The 23,577-nt window shown below is 39.6% G+C and overlaps 1 protein-coding gene and 1 pseudogene across 5 annotated transcripts in view; both read right to left on the bottom strand.

The window, feature by feature from the left end:
- The window catches only part of STARD9 (StAR related lipid transfer domain containing 9), a 102,693-nt gene that overhangs the window by 57,900 nt on the left and 21,216 nt on the right, over nt 1-23,577 (bottom strand). Inside the window, exon 1 of one of the 5 annotated variants that reach the window (XM_016144937.2) lies at nt 32-6,939. The exons of the other annotated variants lie outside the window; for them this stretch is intronic. Within the exon in view, the coding sequence (XP_016000423.2) occupies nt 32-70 (39 nt within the window). The 5' untranslated portion in view covers nt 71-6,939. Of the gene's footprint in view, nt 1-31; nt 6,940-23,577 lie in introns of those variants that run through there. 5 annotated transcript variants of the gene reach the window in all.
- LOC107510937 lies at nt 10,756-13,285 on the bottom strand (annotated as a pseudogene).

The raw sequence follows: 23,577 nt of genomic DNA, 5'->3' as shown, positions 1-23,577 counted from the left end.
CAGGCTTCCTGACCACTTGGCATTAGCTTACCCAAGGTGCAGTGTCTAGGGAAGGGAAGGAAAGCCTCATCTGTGTCAGCTTTGCCAAAATAACCGCACGAGGTGTCAGTAAATACTGTCCACTCTTTATAAATGTCAAGTAAATTCTGAGTTAGTCCCTCTTTCCCACTGCAGGTTATCATCTTTGAGTGTTTACAGACAGTCCATTTCCACTGTAAGCCTGGCTAGGGGTAGACTGACATCATTTTGGGCCCACGCCAAGTATGGACCAAGTAATGTCCTTGGTCTTCTGTAACCAATTTCTCTAGAGAAAACAGGCAACAGTCTATATTTGACTTCAACAGACGAAACTACATTTCCTATTTGGCGTCTCCATTTTATACTGTGAATTACAGAGAGATTTATTTCCCATATTTATTCATATTTATATGTACCCATGCAATGTGTACCATGGAAATTGTTTAAACAGTTCCCAAGAAAGAGGAGGAGAAAGGAACTACAATGGAACATTTGAAATGCGGGTAAACATGAACAAGGTCAACTGAAACCCATGCCATACCCAACGGAGTGAGAGAAGAATCATATTCTGAATGAAATCAGTCTAGAGACAGGCATGTCCCAGAAATAGATTTCTCTTCACCTCAGGGAGCAAGTATTTATTAAATTCCTAACAAGAACCTAGCACTGCTCAGGGCACCGTGAGAGATTTGAAAGACACTTAAAATATTGTCCTGATCTATAATGAGCTCACTATATAGTTGAAGAGAAAGATTCTAAACTTAATAAAAGATTCAATATCGGTACATAGTAAAGTATGAGTGAAGGGTAGGTGTAAATATATTTGGAGAAGGGTAAATGACTGTGGGCTGGGGTAGTTAGAGAAACCTTCCTAGCAGAGTTGTCACTTGATCTGTCTTAAGCATGCTTTGAGAGCAGTCCCTTTCTTAAATAATATCCCCAGGTAAAGGCTTTTTCTCTTCAGTGAGGGTGACCCAAGGACAGTATCACCACAAAATCTAAAATGTATCCTTGTCATTTCAGTCCTTTGGGAAGTCAGAGTTCAGGATGAAACAACAGAACAGCTAGGTTACTTTGCTCCCTCTGAAAAACCGTTGGCCCTCCACTTGCCATCTCTTAATACCTGGCTGTCAACCTTGGAAAGTTCATGTTTAGGACTAAAGATCTCCCACTTCAGGAACAACAAATATCCAGGCAAGTAACCCCAGAAACAGCCACACAAATCACTCTGCCCCATCCCTTCATTCAAGTTACTTTTATTTGAACAAGAAAGTATGGTTACAAAAAGGATAAACATCAGCAGCTATATATTCTTAGCCTCAATGAAAGGGGCCCACTGGTAGTGGCAATAGCCCATTCTCATTACATAACCTTTTAATGGTATGAGACTATCGCTTCCTAAAATGAAAATTACTCTGTGGCCAGATAAAACAGGGTCTTTCTAAAAGCTTCTGCTTGGGTTTTATATACTAGCCCTCTTCTCAAACCCCTATCCCTGCCAAAGCTATTTGATCCATGAGCTCCTAAGAAGGGAAGAGGAAGATATAGGCCTGCAATTTTCTAAACCATGACATAGGCCTAAAGAATCTCCCAAAGCGTCCCCACTTAAAATTCTTCTGGTCCTACAGCTACTGTCATGACTAAAGAACTAGGAGGCATTTAGACTCATTCAGTCTTTATCCAAGTGGACTCATTATATTGCTTTAGGTAGCAAAAAAAAAAAAAAAAAAAAAGTAAAGGCTGAAGTATGCAAACGTTTCTATCTCATTTTCTTCTGTCTTCTCTAAAACTATTAATCATCTACAATGTAGATTTATCGTAATTTAATATCACAATATATAATCTGTACTTCCAAATCAGTAAGAATATAGTCAACATCTCAAAAGAATAAAAAATTTAAAGAACTTCCTAAATGCCATTATTGAACACAACAGATTTTCATTGTATTTTTCATCTTTTTGAAAATATACAAATTTTATATGGTTGCTATACAGAGTAGAAAGCTCTTGTGTGCTGCTTTTCATTCCTATATAAGTAAAACACTTATGCATGTTATTCATTTCTGTTGTTTTCATAATTATAATTTTAGAGGTTCATAACTGACAGAATTATTTGTAACTATCAACAATTTTCTTATTCTCATACCAACACGAGATGCATGAAACCAAAATCTCCCGTTAAAAAATATCAGTAGCAACTCCAGGTCAGTGCTTCCCAGTGGTATGGAGTACAAAGAAAAAAAAAAGAGCCACACTTTACCATTTCTAAGCCCTTAGTTTCCAAAATTCTGTGAACTCATTTTTCCTTAAGCACCATGGTCCTGAAACAAATTTGGTAAGCTGGCTGGGTTATTTTTAATTTACTCCATCCAGCACTAAACTTCTCTCCTCAAACTCTCTTCTTTGAACTGTATAATGTTAGATCGGAATCAGTGAGAACTCGTGGGTTTCCATATAAATAGGTATAGCAATAGATAAGATGTAACTGTATGCATATGCAAGTATTTAAATATTCCCTAGTTTTGTCTAACTATACTGAGAGGACTGAGAACAGTGATACCTCAATAGCGATTATCACACCTAGCATCTCAATCTTGGCTTCTAAATATCTTCCACTAATAGGAACAATTTGAGCATCATAATAAACAATAACAGACTGTAATCCATTGAATAAAATGGGAAACCATGAGTCAGTACAGATAGAAATAAGTAAATAATTTGAAAGTTTGATAAGGAATAGAGTATTTGTATAGTTTCAAAGTACTTCTCAACAAAATATTAATCACAAAAGAGAATAACTTTACAATGGAGAAGCCTCACAGATGCCACCTTAATCAAGTAATCAAAGTGAATTCTGTGATATTCCTATCAAAGACGCACAATCTGAATCTAATCATGAGGCGATATGCGACAACCAAATTCAGGAACATTCTACAAAATAAATGGTCTGTAATTTCTGAAGTGTCAACATCATGAATACAAGAAAAAACTGAAGAATTATTCCAGATGAAATCAGACTAGACATAAGACAAATAAATGCAACAAGTGATTCTGAACCATATATTTTTTCTATAAAGGACTGGGATAGGTAGAAAAACTTGGATGAAGTCTAAGATTAGATGATAGTAATATAACAATTTAATGTTCCAATTTTGAAGGCTGCATTGTGGTTATGTTAGAGAATGTCCTTCTCTATAAGGAAATGTCCACTCAGGTATTGGGGGCAATTGGATATCAGGCTGGCAATTTGCATATAGTTCAGGAAAAAAAATTTTTTTAGACTCTACTTCCACCTTGTCCATAAGTTTGTGGTCATCTCAAAAAATTTAAAGTTTATTTAATAAAAATATGTAAAGAAAAATACAACAGAAAGCACACTGCATTCTGTATCAGGCCTAGGGTCCTATGAATATCAGCATTGCAACTTATTAGCTGTGTAACCTATTAGTCACATGCTGTGTTTCCTTTTTCCTCATCAATAAAATCTGGATGATGTTTACTGTAAAAATTAAATGAAGTGAACTGTGAGAAAACACTTAATACATCACATTTCTGATGAAGCATATTTATTTTGCAATCCTGTTGAAATAAATTTTTGTGGCACTGTATCAATTAGGGTCTGAGCAGAAGCAGATGGTACACTCAGAATAACTCAAGTTCAGTTAAATAAAAAGACTATTTACAAAGGGGTGGGTGGGGAGCAGGAAAACCACAAGGGATAGTGCAGTAATCTGGAAACAGTAACTGGAAATTCACCACCTCTGGGCCCAAATGAACAAGGGAAAAAAGGGATCACCAAAATCATGAGGCGAGGGCCACCTTGAGAGGAGCTGTGATCTTAAGTTAATGGATGAGGCCAGCCCGAGACAATTCTAAGGAGGAAACCTCTCCTTCTGATCTCCTACAGTCCTTTATAAAGCCTGCCTTTCTTTGTTCTCCCTGGAGTACACTGCAAGTTGCTACCTGAATCTGTGTCTCCCAGTTGCAATCTCTGGCCTCATGTAAATACTTTTTATTCTCTTTTAACTTAAGCCTCTTTCTTGGTTAAGAGGTCTTTTTCAGGGACAGTTTCTGTTGGTTAATTTTTTTCCTTTCAATGGACCATACTTTCATGTTTCTTTGTATGCCTTGGGATTTTTGGTTGAAAACTGAACATTTGAATTTAATAATGTAGTTACTCTGTAAATTAGATTATCTCCTTTGCCCAGGGTATGCTGTTTCTTATTATTTTATTTGTTTTTGATTGTTGTAAGCTATCTCTGTGCTAAGTATCATCCTGGGGTATAAACCTAAGGTGTTCTTGGGTCTTGTCTGAACCTTTCATTGGGCATGTACAATTACTTTCTAATTTTCTCTATGTATCTAGTTGTTTTTGAATGTCCTAGTCTTTAACATCCAGCTCCCAAAAGGAGAAAAAGAGAAAAATAAAGTGTGTCTGGTGGGTGATGGGGAGAAGGGGTGCTGGCCCTTTAAACCCCCTAGTAGTCACTTCAGCTGAATGGGGAGGGACTTGCAACAATGAAGAAGGTGCAGCAATATGGCTGTCAATCTCTGCATCTCTGTCATCGGAATCTGTAACTAGGAATCAAAGTACAGATGCCTGTCATTTGGAAGACAGGGTCCTTTTTGGCCACCCTGATTCTTGCAGGCTGCATGAAAGAGGCTTCAGGACCAATGCATAGCTACCAGGCATGTGGCTGGGAATAGAGAATGGGTGGCTGCTAAGAGCTGAAATTGACCACAACTAACTGCAATTTATCCGCCAAGTCTTCCTCTGGAAGTTACAAGCCTTCAATAAACTCCAGAGTGTCAAAACAGTCATATCAAACAGATTCTGCCAGTGCGATTTTTGTCTCGGTGGGGAGACAAACTTCTGGTGCTTTCTATTCCACCATCTTTCCCGATTCCTCTCCTCCATAATTATAATTATTTTTTTAATACAAATGAGTAGCTCATATTCCCCTATTGAAAGCTGTGTACTTCCCATCAAGATGGTGGAGTAGGTAAATGCTGTTCTTGCCTCCTCCCAAGACCACATTAAAATTATAATTAAATTACAGAACTATCATGGAGAACCACATGAAGAATAGCTGAACAGAAGTCCTGTAACTAAAGATATAAAGAAGCAGCCATGCTGAGACTGAGATGCAAAAGGGGCAAGTCCTACACCCACAATCTGGCTTTTAAGAATTGAGAGAGATATCTCAACTGCAGAGATTATCTATGAGGAGTGAGGGGTCACAGCCCTATACTGGGTTCCCCCAGGCCACCAGTGCCAGGAAGAGGAATTCTCATATCATCTGGCTGTGAAAAACAGCAGAGACTGCATCCTAGTGAAACAGAGGGCTTCTGGAGACCTAGGTGATCCTCTTGGGGGCATGCGCATGGACTCACTTGCTCACAAACTCACCTGCTCTGGGATTCAATGCAGAGGCAGCAGCTTGAAACATATCAGGGACATATGAGGAGGAACTAAACTGACTAGCTTCAGGGCATGTGCTAGTCATGGAGTGGCATGGGTCAGTAAGGGCATTTCTCTATGGGGACATAAGTGTTGGCATATGCCATTGTGCCTTTGTCACAAACTCTCCTTCCAATCAGCCAGCCCAATGAAGGCAGGCACCAAATCTGTGCTCTCCATTAACCTGGCTAATGTAGTTCACCCTGCCCTGGTGATTACCTGAGACTCCACCCCATCCAACTCATAGCCAAGCCAAATCCAGGGGCTTTTCCACGGAAGTGGCCAGCTTCAGCTCACACTGCAGACTTTCCTAAAATTCTCTCAAAGGTCCACAAACCCCAGACAAGCAGCATCTGGCTTCGGCATGCTCTGTATCTTCTAATAAGTGGCCCCAAGCCCTACACAAGTGGTAACTGGTCTCAACTTGCATTGTAACTCCCATTAGGTGGCCCCAAGCCTGGCATAAGTGGCAGCAAGTCTTGGCTTAGAATGTAGCTGTAACTAAGAAGCCACAAAGCCAGCATAAGTAGTGACTGGCCTCAGGATATAGCATGATGTCCACCAAAGGTTCCCAAGTCTGGCACAAGTGGCAGCCAGGCTCAATTCACAGCCCAGTAAAAGTGGCAATCAACCACAGATCACTTTGTAGCTTCTACCAGGCAGTCCCAAGTCTGATACAAGCAGTAGCTGAACTCGGCCTGTGCCAGAGCCCCTCCCAAGAGGCTTTAGAACATACCCAGTGGCCAGCTTCACACTACACCAGAGCACCACTCGACCAGCTCCACACATGACACACCAAAGGGTGGGCTTGGTTGGCACCAGTCCCCACTAAAGTGACTCCCACTCCAAGGGGTCGGCCCCTACACAACAGTTTGTCCACTGTTGTCATGGTTGGCCCTCATAGCCAGTAAGCCTGAGGATCAACCCCACCAAGAGATGGGCCAATAGCAATCAAGGCTTAACTACAATAGGAGGACACACACGAGGGACACCCCTGGAGCACCCAACTCAGGTGACCAGAAAGACTGCGCCACTGGGTCCCACAGGACACCGATTACATGAGGCCACTCTGCCAAGAACAGAAGACAGCGTATCTACCTAATATATAGAAACTAACACAGGAGGTCAGCCAAGATGAAGAGACAAAGACACATGTCCTAAATGAAAGAACAGGATAAAACTCTAGAAAAAGAACGAAATGAAATGGGGACAAGGACTCTACCACATATAGAGTTCAAAACTCTGGTTGTAAGAATACTCAATGAAGAATAGATGAACTCAGTGAGAACTTGAACAAAGAAAAAGAAAACATAAAAAGGAACCCATCAGAAATAAAGAATAACTGAAATGAAGAATTCATTAAAAGGAATCAATATCAGATTAGAAGAGGCAGAGGACTGAATCAGCAATCTGGAAGACAAGGTGGCAAAAAACACCCAATCAAACAGAAATAAGAAAAAAAAAATTTTTTTTAATGAGGGTAGTTTAAGCGCCCTCTGGGACAATATCAAGCATTTGCATCATAGAGGTACCAAGATAAGAGAAAGAACTAGGGCTTAAAAACCTATTTGAAGAAATATTGACTGAAAACTTCCCAAACCTAGCAAAAATAATAGACATACAAGTCCAGGAAGCAAAGAGGGTTCCAAACAAGCTCACATGAGGACACATAATTAAAATGCCGAATGTTAAAGAAGAGAGAATCTTAGAAGTAGCATGAAAAAAAGCAATTAGTTATATACGAGGGAGCTCCCATAAGACTATCAGCTGATTTCCTAATGGAAACTTTGCAGGTCAAAATCATGCAAATCATGAAAAACAAAGACCTACAACCAAATTCACTCTACCCAGCAAGGCTATCATTTAGAATTGAAGGACAGAGTGTTTCCCACACAAGAAAAAGCTAAAGGAGTTCATTGCCGCTAAACCAGTATTACAAGAGACTTCTTTAAAAAGATCAAAAATATGAAAAAATGTAGAAAAGAAATAAGTTTCCGGAGAGGGGGATGATAGCAGACTAGGTAAACACAGGGTTCGTCTGCTCCCAGGAACGTACTGAAATTACTAGTAAATTATAAAATCATCCACGTGGACAATCACCTGAAGTCCAGCCAATCATAACACCTACATCTGATAATATAAAGGAGTCACACCATAGCCAGTAGGAGGGGCAAAGTCCTGAATCAGGCTGGACCTGCACCCACAGGTGGTGGAGGATCACCGGGAGGGAGAGCAAGGCTGCAGAAGCTCTCCTGAAGGAGAGGGGCATCATGCTCACATCTGGGCTTCCCAGCCCAGTGCCCCAGCCCAGGGAAGAGGAGATTCCAATAACTCTGACTGTAGAAACTAGGGGGGATTCTGTCTGTCTGGGTGAGAGGGAAGGCAACTGAGCCCCTAGACATTCCTTTCAAGGACCCACACAAAGGTTTTTCTGACCTGCAGAAACTGACCGGGGACATCGGCGGTGGGTCTAAGGCTCGCGTGGGATTCATTCTGAAAAAGTCTCCATTACCTGGAGTCAGAAAGAGGGCTCAAAAGGCAGCCACCATTGTGCCTTAGTCCAGCCCCCCTATAGACCACGCCAGCTTGATTGTGCAGATCCCTCCCACAGAGCCATTAGGAGATGCTGGTTGGAAGGGATCGGCCTACCCTGCCTAACCTGCAGACTGCCATGAGTGATTCAGGGTGAAGTGTTCACAGTGCGGCAGCCATTGCTGTGAGCAATGTTTCTAATACCAGCAATAGCGGCCATCAATGTGAGTCCCATTTCAGAGATAAGGTCAGGCAGATAGCTGCTGCCAACATAAACTTGGGCAGATATTGAGGGCCTGTGGGCCAGTCTCAGACAGCTGTGACCTGGGTCTTATGCGGGAACTCACAACAGCTACCAAATTCGCAGTAAGACAGAGGCTGTATTGATCTGACTGCCACTGTCTCCCTGAGACCCTGCCTCACCCAATCTGCAGACTGCCCAGGGCACTGTTATTAGCTTGCTCCCAAGCTCAGCTCCAAGTGATTCAGGACCAAGTGTTCACAGCTAGGTGGCCATCATTGTGAATGGCCTTTCCAATTGCAGCAAAAATGGCAAGCCCTATAAGCTAAATTTCAATTCCCAGTGGGTGACCAGTGCTATGAGCTGCATTTCAATGGAAAACATGGCAGAGTAAGAGACGTCCCCAGATCACTCCCCTTGAAACAATAAGATGAACATCTAAAATTCAATTAAAAAAAACATCCAAACTGCACACCAGCACATCTAAGTATGGGATCTGCACATAAGAACTACCACAGGTACTTTAAGGCATTACATAAAGCAGGGATCCAAGAGGCTTAGACACCATCTACTGGAAATAAAGGAAAAGCACCTTTTTTGCAACACACTACAATCAGACCTTTATATAATAAACCTTGTTTCTGGAAAACAGCATAATATACTTCCATTAATGCCCAGGCAGAGAAATAACCCATTAGAAATGTTTTACTCAAAACCAGAGTTTTAGATCCATATAGCTAGTAACATTTACTAAGCAAGTATTTTGTTAGGCTCTCTTACCACCTGAAATGTTATCAACTCATTTAAACCTCACAATATATCTGAGAGTTATTATTATCATCACTCTCTAATTTTCTAGTAAACGGAAGTCCCATAGGTAGTACTTGTAAACAAACCTCTTACTCTGAACCAATGATATTCTGCCACTAACAAAATACCTCTGCAGTTACCAGGAAAAGCAAATCATATCTGTTGAACACAAAGCTATTCTCCTACAATTTAAAATTGTTTTCCAAGGTTTCCTTACTTCCTGTTGTTTTGATTTACACTGAGAGAAACTTTACTGAGTCTCCTTTTCAGTATTTCTGAATAGCGGTTTCAGTAATATTTTGTTATGGCTTTGGCCAAAGACAATAAAATCTGATCCTACTGCCATTTGTTATTTGTTAATCATTTCTGGAGTCTTTTTACTCCATTAACCTTTTCATTTGTATGTGAAGAGAATTATAATCTCATCCCCAAATTTTACCCACACTGCCATGACCAGAATTTGAAGCCTTATTAGGGACAGACACTATTACATTTTTTTCTTTCTTTGCCATTTTTCATATCACAAAGAATGCTCACTTTTTTGTACCAAATGAAAAAATACAATAATGCATGAAGAAAAAGCCAGCCTTCCCTCCCTTACCTCACCCCCAAGCCTACTCATTGCAGTACCCAACAAGAACCCTTCAGGTACCAAATATGTCCTTTCATACCCCCATTTCCATATGTAAACGGATGTTTTTGTTTTCACTGAAATATACACATACAACACACACCAACCTATGATTTGCTTTTTATCATATACCATGAACATATGAGTTGTCATAGATGTAACTTCCCTTTTTTATCCATACACACTCAGCCACAGTTACACAAACAATTTTAAATAAGTTTCAGGTTTATAGGAAAATTGAGCAGAAAAAATAGAGTCCCCACATACTCCCTCAGTCCCCTCTCCCCTCCTCAGTTTCCTCTATTATTAACATCTTGCATTACTGTGGTACATTTATTACAACTGATGAGCCAATATTGATATACTATTATTAACTAAAGTCCATAGTTCACATGAGAGTTCATTATTTGTACTTTACTATAAATTTTGACACATGTATAATGACATGTATCCACCATTACAGTATCAAACAGAATAATTTCACTGCCCTAAAAATCTCCTGTACTCTATCTAGTCATCGCTCCCTCACTCTCCCCAAACCCCTGGCAACCACTGATCTTCTTATTGCTCAATAGTTTTGTCTTTTCCAGTGATTCATATAGTTGAAATCATACAGTAGCCTTTTCAGATTGGCTTCCTTTCACTTAGTAATATGTATTTAAGATTTCTCTATGTCTTTTTAGTACTGAATAACATTCCCCTGTCTAAATGTACCAGTTTATTCACCTATTGAGGGACATCTTGGTTGTTTCCAAGGTTTGGCAATTATGAGTAAAGCTGCTATAAACATTTCAAGCACAAATTTTTGTGTGGACATAACTTTTTAACTCCCTTGAATAAATGCCAAGGAACTTTATCGACCAATGAAAGCCAGCTTTCCCCTCATCTTGCACGAAGATGCATTCCAATCCTTACTTCTGGGATTTCCAGGGCAGTCCCTAGGTCTGTATGAAGTCATGTACCATCTTCCTCTATTACAACTGTAACAAAGCCTGGGCCTCCCCTGAACTCCTACCTGATAGCTTCTTTTTTTTCCCTGAAGTAAAAAAAAAAAAAGAAAAGAAATAATTTAATCTTTATTTATAAGACACTTAAAGATAAGAAATTCCACATAGAAATAAGAAACCCATTGAGAGGAGAAGCTTCATACAGTATATACAGTTTGGAAACTGTTCAAGTACAGTCTTCTTATAAAAAGTGCCACCCAGCACTTAGAATGTTTAGCCTTCAGATGTAGTTTCAGGTACATTTTCACCTTCTTTCTCTAAAGGGAAATACTTCCTAATTAAGCATAATGAAGCTTTGTATACAGACTCATTTTCATGGTTTTGTAGAGCTTTAATTTTGTCCAAATCTCCGTATTCTTCAATCAGTATACTAAGTTTCTCAGTTTCATCTAGTTTCTCAGCAGCCTGAAAGACATTTAAAATGGCATCTAGAATAACCAGAATAATTTTGGTATCTTTCACAGTTCAAAGATTCATCAACAGTCTATTATGCCACAATGAACGAGGTATACAATCTGTTCAACTGTTCCACCACTTTTACAGTTGGTCATGCCTATATAGCTTCCTTAAAGTCTGCCTTAGAGAGAATGCCAACAAGGAATGGAACAAGTCCATATTCACAACTTGCTATATCTAGCTCTGGTGGCCAGATGTGATGCTTGACAGTCCATGTAGTTTCCTTACGAATAGTAGTTTTGGGGTTAATGAGCAAGCTGGGAAAGATGGCTAGTGCCCCCACATCTATTACAACTTGAATCTGTTCGTCTGTCTCAATGACAATCTCTTCTATGGCTCTTAGCACAGCAGTCACAATTGGGAATTCAGTAGCTCCTAGAAGCTTCACAAGTTGGGGCACAACTATTTTCATGAGCATTTCAATTTGTTCATTTGGACCATCAATAAGATAGGAAATAGCCCAGCAGTTTCCTGCTAATACTTCTGGATCATCATAATGCAGGTAACATACTAAAGCAGGAAGAATTTGCTCAAAAGTATCTTATGGGTGTGCAGGATTCTTGTTGCAACAAAGGTTTGAAAGTGTCCAGGTAAGATATTAGGAAATGCAAGACAAGCCAACAGCAGATCAACTGCACCATACTTGATACAGTCTTGCAAACTGAATTACCACCTTCAATGTTTCCACACAATTCGTTCACTGATGTGAGCCTGGGGAGATGCCAACAGAGAAAGGAATGCTGGGACAGCACCACTATCTACCACAGCCTCGATCTGCTCAGATGTCTTGGAAGACACTGTTAGTGAGCATCCAAGCAGATTCAAACTGAATAGGACTACAATGAGTTCTGCCCAAGAACACAAATTTTGGAATCAAACCAGCGCCGATTGTGTTGTCTGGGTGGGGGGAGGGGGTATTTTTAACCTCGAAAGCAGTTTCCTAGCTGCTTGAGTAGCTTGAAGCTGGCTTTGCAAATTGTTGCTATATGTGCCTTGGACAATGTCATCAACAGACCAAATTACAGTGCCCTGGTTATTGCGGTTTTCTTGCAGTAGAGAAGAAGCATCATTAAGAAAAGAGTTTATATTTCTCCTTTTCAGCACCTGGTCATCCTTCTTAGCTTTCCTCAGGTCCACATTAACTTCTATTCGGAACCATCTCATTTCTGTACTCTTTCCCCCTTGTTCTTGAATCTGTTAAGGTGGGCAGCTAGTAAATTAGCTGCCCAACCACTGGTTGACATGGTTATGAGACAAAGGGAGAAAGCTACAGCGCTGGCTCAGGCTTCCATAGGAAGCAGTACAGACCCTAGAACTTCATGACTTAAGAAAATTTGGAGCTAGAAATGGAGGGAAGGTGAGACACATTGAAGTTTCTATCTCTGTAGATAGTCCCTAAACATGTGATTTCCCTAATTCTTCAACCTCTTGGCATAAGGTACCCCAAATAATTTTCCCCACCATTCTGTGGAATACTAGAAATTCTCTCCATTAGAGTAATTCATCTGAGTTAGCTGTAACTTCACAGTGCCCCCTATTAAAATGCACATGCTACCAGGAAGGACAAAGGAATACATTATTCTGAATGGAAAAAGGATTGAAGAAATTATTGTATGCTGAATAAGATCTTGATCAGGTATCAGAAAAGATGATAATAATAATAAAAATAAATAACATTTAGGCAGGATTTATTATCTACTAAGCACTGCTGTAAGTATCTTATATTTATTTACTCATTCAGTCCTCACGACTCTGAGGTAGGTATGATTATTACCCTCATTTTACAGATGAGATAATTGAAGCATGGAAAAACAAAGGGCGTAGCCCAGAATCACAGCCAGTAATTTGTGAACCTGGGAAATAAACCATTCTTTTAATCGGTATACTTCATCACCTTTCATCTAGGGAGATGCGCTGTCAAAGAGGAAAATCTAGGATCCCTCCAGTATCAGACCATAAAATATACCCTTCTCTACTGACTGAAATTATTTTATTACCTTTATCATAAGATAAAAACAGAAATCCCTGTCTCTAGAAAGTCCCTCAGTCTATTTGTCTAGGGCTTCTTTCTCTGGGAGGAAGGGAGGCAGAGGGAGAGAGGGAGAGAGGGAGAGAGAGAGAAAGGGAGAGAGGGAGAGAGGGAGAGAAGGAGAGAGGGAGAGAGGGAGAGAGGGAGAAGGGGAGAGGGGGAGAGGGGGAGAGGGAGAGAGGGGGAGAGGGGGAGAAGAGGAGAGGGGGAGGGGGAGAAGGGGAGAGGGGGAGAGGGGGAGAAGAGGAGAGGGGGGGAGGGGGGAGGGGAGAGAGGGGGAGGGAGGGAGAGAGGGAGAGAAGGAGAAGAGATTGCCCATTAGCAGCAAGTACCTATAGAGAGGTAATAGTTACACATACTTACTTATACAGACATACATGCATGGCAAAACATAAATTCATATTCCCAGTTTAAGACCCTGGTTCCTGAATAAACCAGGAAAACTGAGCTTTGAGATCTCCAAAACAGATCTTTGTTTATACAACATTCAGCTATTGCTAACAATGCTTTTCTGCTAAAGAAAGTTCCCTCTGACAACTGTCCAAGCGGCATGTGAGAATTGGTAGATGCCATATGTGGCTGTCCTACTCTCTGGACATAAGCAAGGAATTCCTAGAACAGAGAGATAGAAATCTAGCTCTAATGCTTCCCTCTTTCCTACAGAAAAAAAAAAATAGCTTTACTAAACAAGATCCTGTAAGAAAAGATGAAAGATGGCTTTACTACAATAGAATTTGAAGACAATCTTAAGTTCTTGCCATTCCCACAGCCCCTTATAAAAACACAACCACAAGTGACTCCTTGATCATAATTTGCCATGTTTTATGTAATTTGACCATACTTTCCAGGCCCCCAACTGACTGGACCCCAAGCAAAAACAAACACATTTAGCATGGGCATAAGAGAAATCGTCAGCCATTAGATGACTCAAATAAAAATGCTACTAAGGGTATGCCAAATTGCATAAAGATTAACTGACATGATCAAGTCTCTTGGGGAGCTCTAAATGAGAGACAGAGAACTTCCATTGGCCTTCTATAGTTAATGTTGAATTCTGAAAAGTAATAAATAATGTTCCAGTGTCATGTGGCCTAGCTGTGTGACTGCTGACAGCTTCCAATTTCCTTATTTCCTCACACAGTCTTGTATTCACGACCCATCATGTGAGATGATCTGATCGCCTCTCTTCCATGCAGCCTGAAAATCTCTATCACAATGGCAAGTTCAACTGTCAACAGCAACAAGCACAAGGCAGAATGACTAAGTAGCAACCCCATGAGAAGTAGACTTCTTAGCAGTCTGCCCAGCAGCTGACGTGGACAAAGACAATGAAGGTGGTAATATGAAAGATGGTTTAATTATCAGAGTTGAGGAAGTCTTTGCTTTATCACAGGCAGAATCCAAGATAGGTAAGCTGTGTCACTGCCCTAGGGATGGCATATAAAATAGAGATATGTAAGATCCAGGAGAAGGCCTTCGTTCCATCAAGTAAAATGTCTGGGAGCTCGGGTGTCTGCAACAATTGAGGCAAATCACCTGGGAATCTTCCCATTCCTAATAATCAAGTATCCTACAGGGGAGGGATCAGCAAATTTTTTCTATTAAGTGCCACAAAGAAAATATATTAGGCCTGTGGGACAGATAGTCTCTGTACCACTACTCAATTCTGCCTTTATAGTACAAAAGTATCCATAAGTATTACATAAACAAATGGGCATGGCTACATTCCAATAAAACTACTAAAACAAGTGGTAGCCAGATCTGGCCAATAGGCCCGTAGTTTGCCGACCCCTGCTGCAGGGCAAAAGTCCTTTTAAAAGCCAACTTCTTCAAAAATAGAAGGGGGTTTGTGGGTTACAATGGAAAAGGGAACAAACAAAGACTAAGGAGAGTCCTGCAGACATAAAAGGCCTTCTAACCCTTAGAAATACATTAAAGCCAAAGTCATTCAATAAGCTCTAAATTGAGTAGCCTGTCAGGACAGGCTAAGTTAGGTTACTATAGCAAACCTCCAAAGTACAGTAGCTTAAAACAAGTTTATTTTTGGTTCATGGCCACATGTGGGTCAGTAGGGGGCCGCTTATGGTTGTAATTTCTTTAGGACCCAACTGACGGAGCAGCCCATCTCCAATGTTGTTGATCATGGTACAAAAGGAAAGGGGGCTATGGAAGGTCATACCCCAGCAACAGAATGCTCCAAGATCATTTCTGCTCATTGCACTCTAGACAGGGCTAATTATATGGCCCCACCTCATACTACCAGAACAGAAAGTGAAATTCTATCATGCAGCAGCAGGCGAAGAGTGATGATTACTCAGTGAGCAGCATGAATATCACATAGCAATGGTTAAGCTGCTTTTACCTAAATAATTACAAAATGAGACTTTCTTATTAAGAAATATCACTGATTTATTGCTTAGCCAAAAACCACTGTCGATTTCATTTTTTAAAAAAATCAAATTGTTTAGTGTATTTTTCCTTACTATCTAAGGACTTTGAAATAGCAGGACCCTAAGGTCATCACTATGAATATCAATTCTTAATGCCCACGTTGGTAGACACAGAGGATAAAGGTGACTTGGTATATATACTGACCATGGAACGTAACCAGAAACTGAATGAGGAACAGGGCTCTACCAGGAAGATTTGGGGACAGGATACACAGTGGGCTCTTGCCATATCTCACTTTGGAACCAGCATATATTTCACAACTCCTTAATTCCCTACTGTAGTCTTCAGGATCAGCACTGATGTCATAGCAGATGCTGTTTATGTTCCTCCCAAATATACTTAGATTTCTTTACTATTTTCATCTGCACCAGGCAGCTCATGTGTTTTCACTCTTAAAAGTCAGTACTGTGACTCTTTGTCTCTTTTTTGGAGGATTGCCCTCAGGTTCCTGGAATTCCTTTTGAGAGCCAAAGCCCAGAAGACAGCCTTAACTAATGACTGATGGGTGCAGGAAAACTCTAATCAGGAAATTCTTGATAAAGAAAACTCTACAGTCTGTCCTCAAAGCAGCCCTGTAGAGTTTCCTGGCTGTCTACCCTTGCTGGTCTCACTTCCTCACTTCACCTACCACTTCTTTCCTGGAAATACTTCCTAATAAATTACTTTCACACAAGTTCTCATCTCAGGGTCTGTTACTGAGGAAGCTACCTGAAAACAGCCCACAACTTGAGGATAGAAAGGCTACATGATGCTATAGAAAGAAGCCAGGATTTAGACTCAGAAGACTCCAAATGATGACATTCCCATACTACAACTTATTAGATAATGGCAGTCTCTATCAGCCCTTCTAAAATGTAGAAATAATGGTACCCACAACAATTTTGTGACAAGCAAATACATGTAACTATGATAACCCATGTAAAACTACTTTGTAAGTTAGAGAATATTATACTATACTATAAAGTTAGCTCATTTAAAGACAACTGTTTCCCCACTTCTAATCCCTTTCCTAATCAGTACTTGTGACTATGTCCCACCTACCTACAAATAATAGAAAATTTGTAGAGTGGTAGTTCTCAGATTTTAGCATTCATCATAATCATCCAGAGGGCTATTAAAAAAAATTTAAAGGGCTCTACCCACAGAATTTTTGATTCACTAGGTCTGAGGTACAGCCCAAGAATCTGCATTTCTAACAAGTGCCCAGGTTACTGATGCTGATATTATGGAGAACTCACTTTGAGAACCACTCTTATAAGGAAAACTTCAGCCACCTCTGCAGAGTGGAATTGATAGGAGCTCACAGTGGTTCTACCTTATCATATAAAGAATTTTTAGGAGACGAATGCTAAGCTTTTAAAAACCTTACTGTGATATTTTCTTTCCCAAGTTATGGATGTCCTCATCTTACGAAATAAACATGTGAAAGCAAAGTTGGCTGTATAGAAAGAAAATTTCTGTAGAGGAAACTATATTCAATATCAATCTCATACTAAGAAAAAAAAGAAGTTCAGATAGTTGCCAGTCTAGTGTCATGACAGATGTTAAAATAACAAGAACAGTAATTTATTCACTACTGAAAGGTACCAGGTAATGTTCAAAGCACTTTATATGTATTAATAATTTATTCTTCATAATAACCCATGAAGTAGATAATATAATTATCATCTTCATTTTACAGATGAAGCAACTGACTCAAAGAGAGATCAAGTAAGTTGCCCAGAGTCATATAGTTAGTAAATGTCTGAGATGGGACTCAAACACAGGCAGTTTGGCTCTACAGTCCACAGTCTTAATCAAAAACAATATTGCATCATGAATGATTTCTTAAAACTCTGCTCAGTTTACAAAATTCTAACTCTATTATCTTTCTTCTTATTGACTCCCCTTTATGTAGATGCCTTCCATTCCTGTGTAAGCCCTGTGATCAAGCATGGAGCTGCCCCAAAGCACAAGCATGACTCCTAGGAAGCGTGCCAATTGCTTTGCCTGCATGTGGATAATCATTCACAATGATAGGCTATAATACAATCCTACATGCAACTATTAAATATGGCATGTACTCAACCTGAACAGTACCAAAACTGAGAGGGGGTGATAAACAGCAAACATACTAAAACCTTACTGATCTACTCTATTTTGAAAATGTTCTTTGTTAAAGAAATGCACTTTTTAACTTCCAGTGTATTTTATAAATGTAACACAAAGGAAGAACAAACTAAAATCTGTCTCTATGGCTAGAAACCAGCCCAGGGCTGGATATTAGAAGGCTAACAGGATACTGATAGCTCTCAATCAAATTCCATTAAGATCCTATGTAGAGAAAGCACAATATAAACAGAAATAAAACAAAGAGAGGAAGAGGCTCACTGTTTTGGGCCTTAGGTCTCAGCAGGTTATTCAAGGAGCCCATAGAAGTCAGAAACTGAAGGGAAGGTTAAGAAGAAAGGCTGTCAGGGCTATGTTTGGCCTGTCTGCTCTCTCTTAGATGCAAGGATTAGCAGGTTAGCTAGCTAGGACACTACTAATGTCCACAGAGGAGCAATTTGCTCAGGGTCACACAACTTAGTGGGAGGACTTATACTTACGTCCAAAATTTCTATTTATATTGTACTTTAGGTACTTTTAGAGGACTATCTTGATTTCTCTTGGGTCTATTTTGCACAGGGTCTCCACTGCTGGCGTTTCAGACTCTCTCCAACAGGAAAACTCTCTAAGACTACATAAAATAGTAATCCCTGCACCAAGCTCCCTTCACACCCTAGCATTTAATAGGGTGTGAAGAAAGGCACAGACTATTCTCAATCATTTTTACGAGACACTCTACTAAGTCTACCAGGAAGCAGCACAATGAGTGTCATTCTTGAACTGAGATGAGATCCATTCACAAGCAGCTCAGCTCATCCCTCAACCAGAACATTCTCTGGGGGGGGGGGGCGGGGGGGATAAGGGGGGATAGGAAAGAGCTTTAAAATATATTAAAACACAGCACAAGTAGGACTTTTGAGGTTTTGGTAATGTTCTATTTCTTGATCTGGATGCTGGTTACATGATTATGCTTGGCTTGTGAAATTCAAGTGGATAGAAAATTTGAGCTATACACTTATAATGTGTATGTTTTTCTGTATGTATATTTCAATTAAAATTTTTAAGATGAAGTACTATTTTTACTGCAGTAAAGTTATAGATCTAAATTTCCTTCAACTTAAAATTTCTTGATACTTCAAGTCCATATTAACCCACACTCAAACCTGGTCTATTAAAAAATATTCACTTTTGTTTCCATTTTTTAATTTTTATTTTTCAATTAGAGTTGACGTTCAATATATTAGTTTCAGGTGTATCAATAAAGCTTTTTAAAAGAGTAGTTCTGTTTTCTTACCAGCAAAAAATAATGACACACATCTGCCAAAAAATCTTCTGACCACACAGTCTTCTACTGCAGGAGCTTGTTCATGACACAAAGGATGAGCAAAAGTTAAGGTCACAAACAAGGACTGGGGCAACAGAGAAGGCCCAGGTCATTTTCACTGAAGGCTTCAGAAGCCTTCCTCAACACTGGTCTATTTAGGCAGAGTGATATCACCATGAGGGAGGAAGAAAAATAGAGCATTTCCTCCTTAGCTTTAAGCTTCCTCTGTCTCTACTCCATGCTTCCAAAATGTCCCCTATCTACCCCTACTAACCTCACGAGCATATCATGCAAAAGAGCAGCAATCACAGGAGTTGGATCTCTAGGCCCAGAAATGCCCTGGGCTGACTGTCACAAGCAAACCTGAGTAGGTCCCTCTGTTACTAAAGAGGAAAGAACATCACACACCTAAGGCTGCAGCTGTGACATGGCACCCATGCACGACATGCAGTATGCACTCAGTTAACACTGACTGACTAAATACATAATCTACTGATTGAGTCCAGAATACGTACAATGTGTGCTGAATAAAATTAAATGATGACTGTTCTCTAGGTCTGCCTGCATTAATTCTTCATATTTGATCTTTAACTAAGATGAACATCACAAGGTGAGTATCTCCCACATAGCACTGTTTTCCTATTTTAATGTGTTCATGAGGGCTCTTTACACTTTCTCTAATGGGTCCTGTCAGGTAGCATGCTGAGAGGCAGTCAAGGAGGACAAAGCTTCTTCAAGCTGTTTAAGCTGCTAATATTTTTATATTAGAAGGCAATAAGACTAGATGATGAAGTTTCTGTTTTTAACTCTCATTTCTGCCTAAGTGGAAAAAATTTTCCTATAACCATGCTGCTAGGAGCCAATCTCCTGTTATTTAATATTGTTTAGTCTGAATGGGTCTCTAGAGACCAATCTTAATGCTGGAAGAGCAAATGAGCTAAGCCCCCAAGAAAGTTCTAGTTGCACAGTTGGGTTTCACCGGCCCAGCTCAAGCCCATATCATTCTCAGCATCCAAGGTCCAGTTAAAAAGATCAGGTTTTGTGTTAATCTGAATAGCATCTGCCTCATGCATACACCACTGGCAGAGGTCTTCCTCCCTCAAGTCACACTTCCCTTCTCCGGCCCTGAAAACTAGTTTGCAGAAGAGAAAGCAATATGTTAGAATCACAAGATCTCTAACCACACTGGTTTTGTGGCACTTCTTGTGCCCCAGTCCCTCATGTGAAGTCACTTCGACCATATAAAAAAAGCATGACTCCAGCCTTATCCAATAGCCCTGGGATAAAGGCGCTTCTTAGAGTTGTCACAGCCACTTACCGAAGTGCATGCACACACACACACAAAAAATTAAGGTGATGGAAAAGAGACCTGACAGTAGTGGATACTTAGCTCAATTACTTGCTGGTGACAACCAAAAGGTGCACTTACAAAAACCTAGACAGTCACTCAGGCACTTGGGACTGATTTTCAATGAAAGATAGTTAATAAGCCTTTAAAAATTCTAACAGAGCTGACAAATACCAAAAAGATTCATTTCTCTGGTGTAAAATTCTTCTATGTGGAAGATATTGAGCAGATGTTCAGCTTTAATTGGAAATTAAAGTTGGTAGAATTTAGGATAAACCTAGAAAACAATGTAGGATTTCATTTAACTCAAAAACTTATATTAAGATTCTTCTGGATTTAATCTGGAGGTCCTGCATTAACTCTTTTCCTCCCCAACATGAAACTTGACACCTTAGGGTACTTCACAGATGAAAAAAGACCTACTCAGAAAAAGAGGTACTGGGAAATGCTGAGTTGTGCTGGGAAGGTAAGAAGTACACTGGCTGGCACAGTTAGTGCACAGATCCCAGACTCATTCCTGGGCACCTCTGGTTACATTTCACCACTTTAAAGTCCACTTCAAATCCTGGCCCTTGGGTCAGATGAAATGAAGCATACATTTGCTATGAAGTGTGAAACATTTTTGCTGTCTCAGAGAATGTTTGGGTCAATTAGGGCTATTCATGGGATTAGAACAAAACACCCTGACTGTATCAGATGAGCAGACAAGCACTTGCTTCAGGTACAAAACTAAAATTAGGTGGTGTTCTTCATATTTCAGAGAGAGGCATCAATAGGGAGGCTTGAAAACACATGTTCCTTATTCATGACTCCTGAGTCCTTTTCTATAGTAAACACAAAGCTTAACAGTCCAAATATTTCTAAATGTCAGCTAATTCACACCATACTTCAAATATGGGAGACAAGCACATAGGAGGAGTTAGCTAGCTCACATAGCAGGGAGTTGTGGAAAGAGCAGGGGCTTTGGAAGTAGCAAATCTGGGTTTCAAACTGAGCTCTACCTCTTACTAGTGTGGACAAGTCCCCTAACCTCTCTGAGCTTCAGTTCTCTTGGTTTTTTTTTTTTTTAATTTTTTTTTAATTTTTTTATTTTTTAAATTCTTTTAATTGAAGAAATGATTTTAAATTTTTTTCCCCCATCTATATTCCTCCTCTCCCTCCCCTCTACCCTCTGGTAATCACTGGTCTATTGTCCATGTCTATGAGTCTCTGTCCTGTTATGAGCCTCAGTTTTCATGCCTGTACAATAGAGATGATGATAACTTGCTTTACAGGGTTGTTGTGAAGGGTAAATGAGATAAGTCAGGTACTTAGTTAAGTAGCTGGAAACAAGTAGGTTCTCAAAAAGTTTCATTTTCTTTTCTTATTTCCCACTTAAGTGAGTTGGTCATTTTTCCAAACTCTGAAATCAAATCTCTAAACTACATGAGGATATTTCCAGATGTCTATGAAGGTGAAAGTTGCTTCTATTTCTTTAAAATCTCTGATGTGGGAAAAAAAGAAAAAGCAGTGTCAGCCAGAGACCACTACATATTTGAGCTTTAAACCACAACACCCCCACAAATGAAATGGGGTTTGATTGATATGGGAGGAATAGTAAAGAAAAAGAGGAATTGAGAGTTTTCACTCCTGTCAGAGCTCTTCTCATCCTGGCAGAACCACTCTACAACTGCATGGTAACCATATTAATGCTTCTTCTTATATCAATTCAGCACATATCCCCAGGAAGCATTTGTATTTTGTCTAACATCAGAGATAAAAGTTGAGCAATGAAATGACTAACAAAGGAATAATCCTCCACTTCTAGACAGAGAAGAAAGGAAACTGAGTTTGAGCGTACTCTTCTAATACACCTCTTCCACTCCAGGGGACCACATATAAGGAGCTGTTTTTATACAGATGATCTTATGAGTGAGTCCACCCATTTCTGCCCTAAAATCAACTCCCCAAGGGCTCTGCCTTTTCCAACTTCTACACAAACTGGGGGATGCCTGGGCACATTTGGTCAACATTTGATTTCAGGTTTCTATTATATTCAGTCTGTGGGGGTAAGTGAATCTATAAATAGCTCATGCTCCTCTGCCTCACACTTGAAAAATGAGAAGCCATCAACTCTGCCTTTCCTGCAGAGAAGAGAGGTTTTCAGTGAACCCAGTTCCCTTCATAATGATCATGCATCAAGTTAATATGCTAAGTAGCCAGCCTCAATCAAATGATTCATACACCTATTTTAGTATAAGACCAAATGGTATCTAGAATAAAACTCAGGAGTGACCTCCAAGTTAAGATTAGTGAATGATTCATATAATGCTTTCAGAAGTCTGATCTTTTTGGAAACTCACCTAGCTAACTCATCTATGTATGTGAAGCATCACCTTCAAGTCTTAAGGAGATACATCTTTCCTGCCTTTGAAAGAGAAAAACAGATTTAAATCTTATTTAAATCATGTTGTGAAGTAGAATTTTTGATAATCTCTCCTCCTCACCCCCAACAAAAAGGCCTACCTCCCTCCTTGGGTTTTTTCAAATGCTTGAGTAAAATATTATTATAGTATTTGTGACACTGTGAAGTAATTATCTCTTTATGTATCTGTCTCTCTCAAGAACTATGAGTTTTTAATGAGTAAGGATGAACAAGGTAAAATAATCACGAAATTATATGACCTTAATGAACTTTCACAAATGAAAGTAACATCAAATTTAATGTTGATTTAAGGGAGAGGTGAGAGAAAAGGTGGCCAACCAAGTAAAAGTAGACAGAACAAGATATAAACAGATTATTTCCTCTTCATCCCCATACCTGCTCAGAATTCTAAAAAGGCTATTCTTGGTAGAATTCACTAGTGAAGTCATCTGGTCCTGAATTTTTACTTTTGGCGAAGTTTTTGATGATTGTTTCATCAAATTCCTTACTATTGATCAGTCTATTAGATTTTCCATTTCTTTGTTTCATCCATTTATTGCAAAAAGAATGAAACTAGACTGCTATCTGTAACCATATACCAAAATTAACTCAAATGGATCAAAGAACTAAATATAAGACCTGAAACAATAAATTACATAGAAGAAAACATAGGTACTAAACTCATGAACTTTAGATTCAGAGTATTTTATGAATTTGACCTCAAATGCAAGGAAAGTAAAAGCAAAAATAAACAAATGAGACTATATCAAACTAAAAA

Source organism: Rousettus aegyptiacus, unplaced genomic scaffold (assembly GCF_014176215.1).
Source record: "Rousettus aegyptiacus isolate mRouAeg1 unplaced genomic scaffold, mRouAeg1.p scaffold_m13_p_3, whole genome shotgun sequence".
NCBI classification, from domain to species: Eukaryota; Metazoa; Chordata; class Mammalia; order Chiroptera; family Pteropodidae; genus Rousettus; species Rousettus aegyptiacus.
The sequence above is the reverse complement of the archived record's forward strand: the minus strand, read 5'-3'. Positions and strand labels throughout refer to the sequence as shown.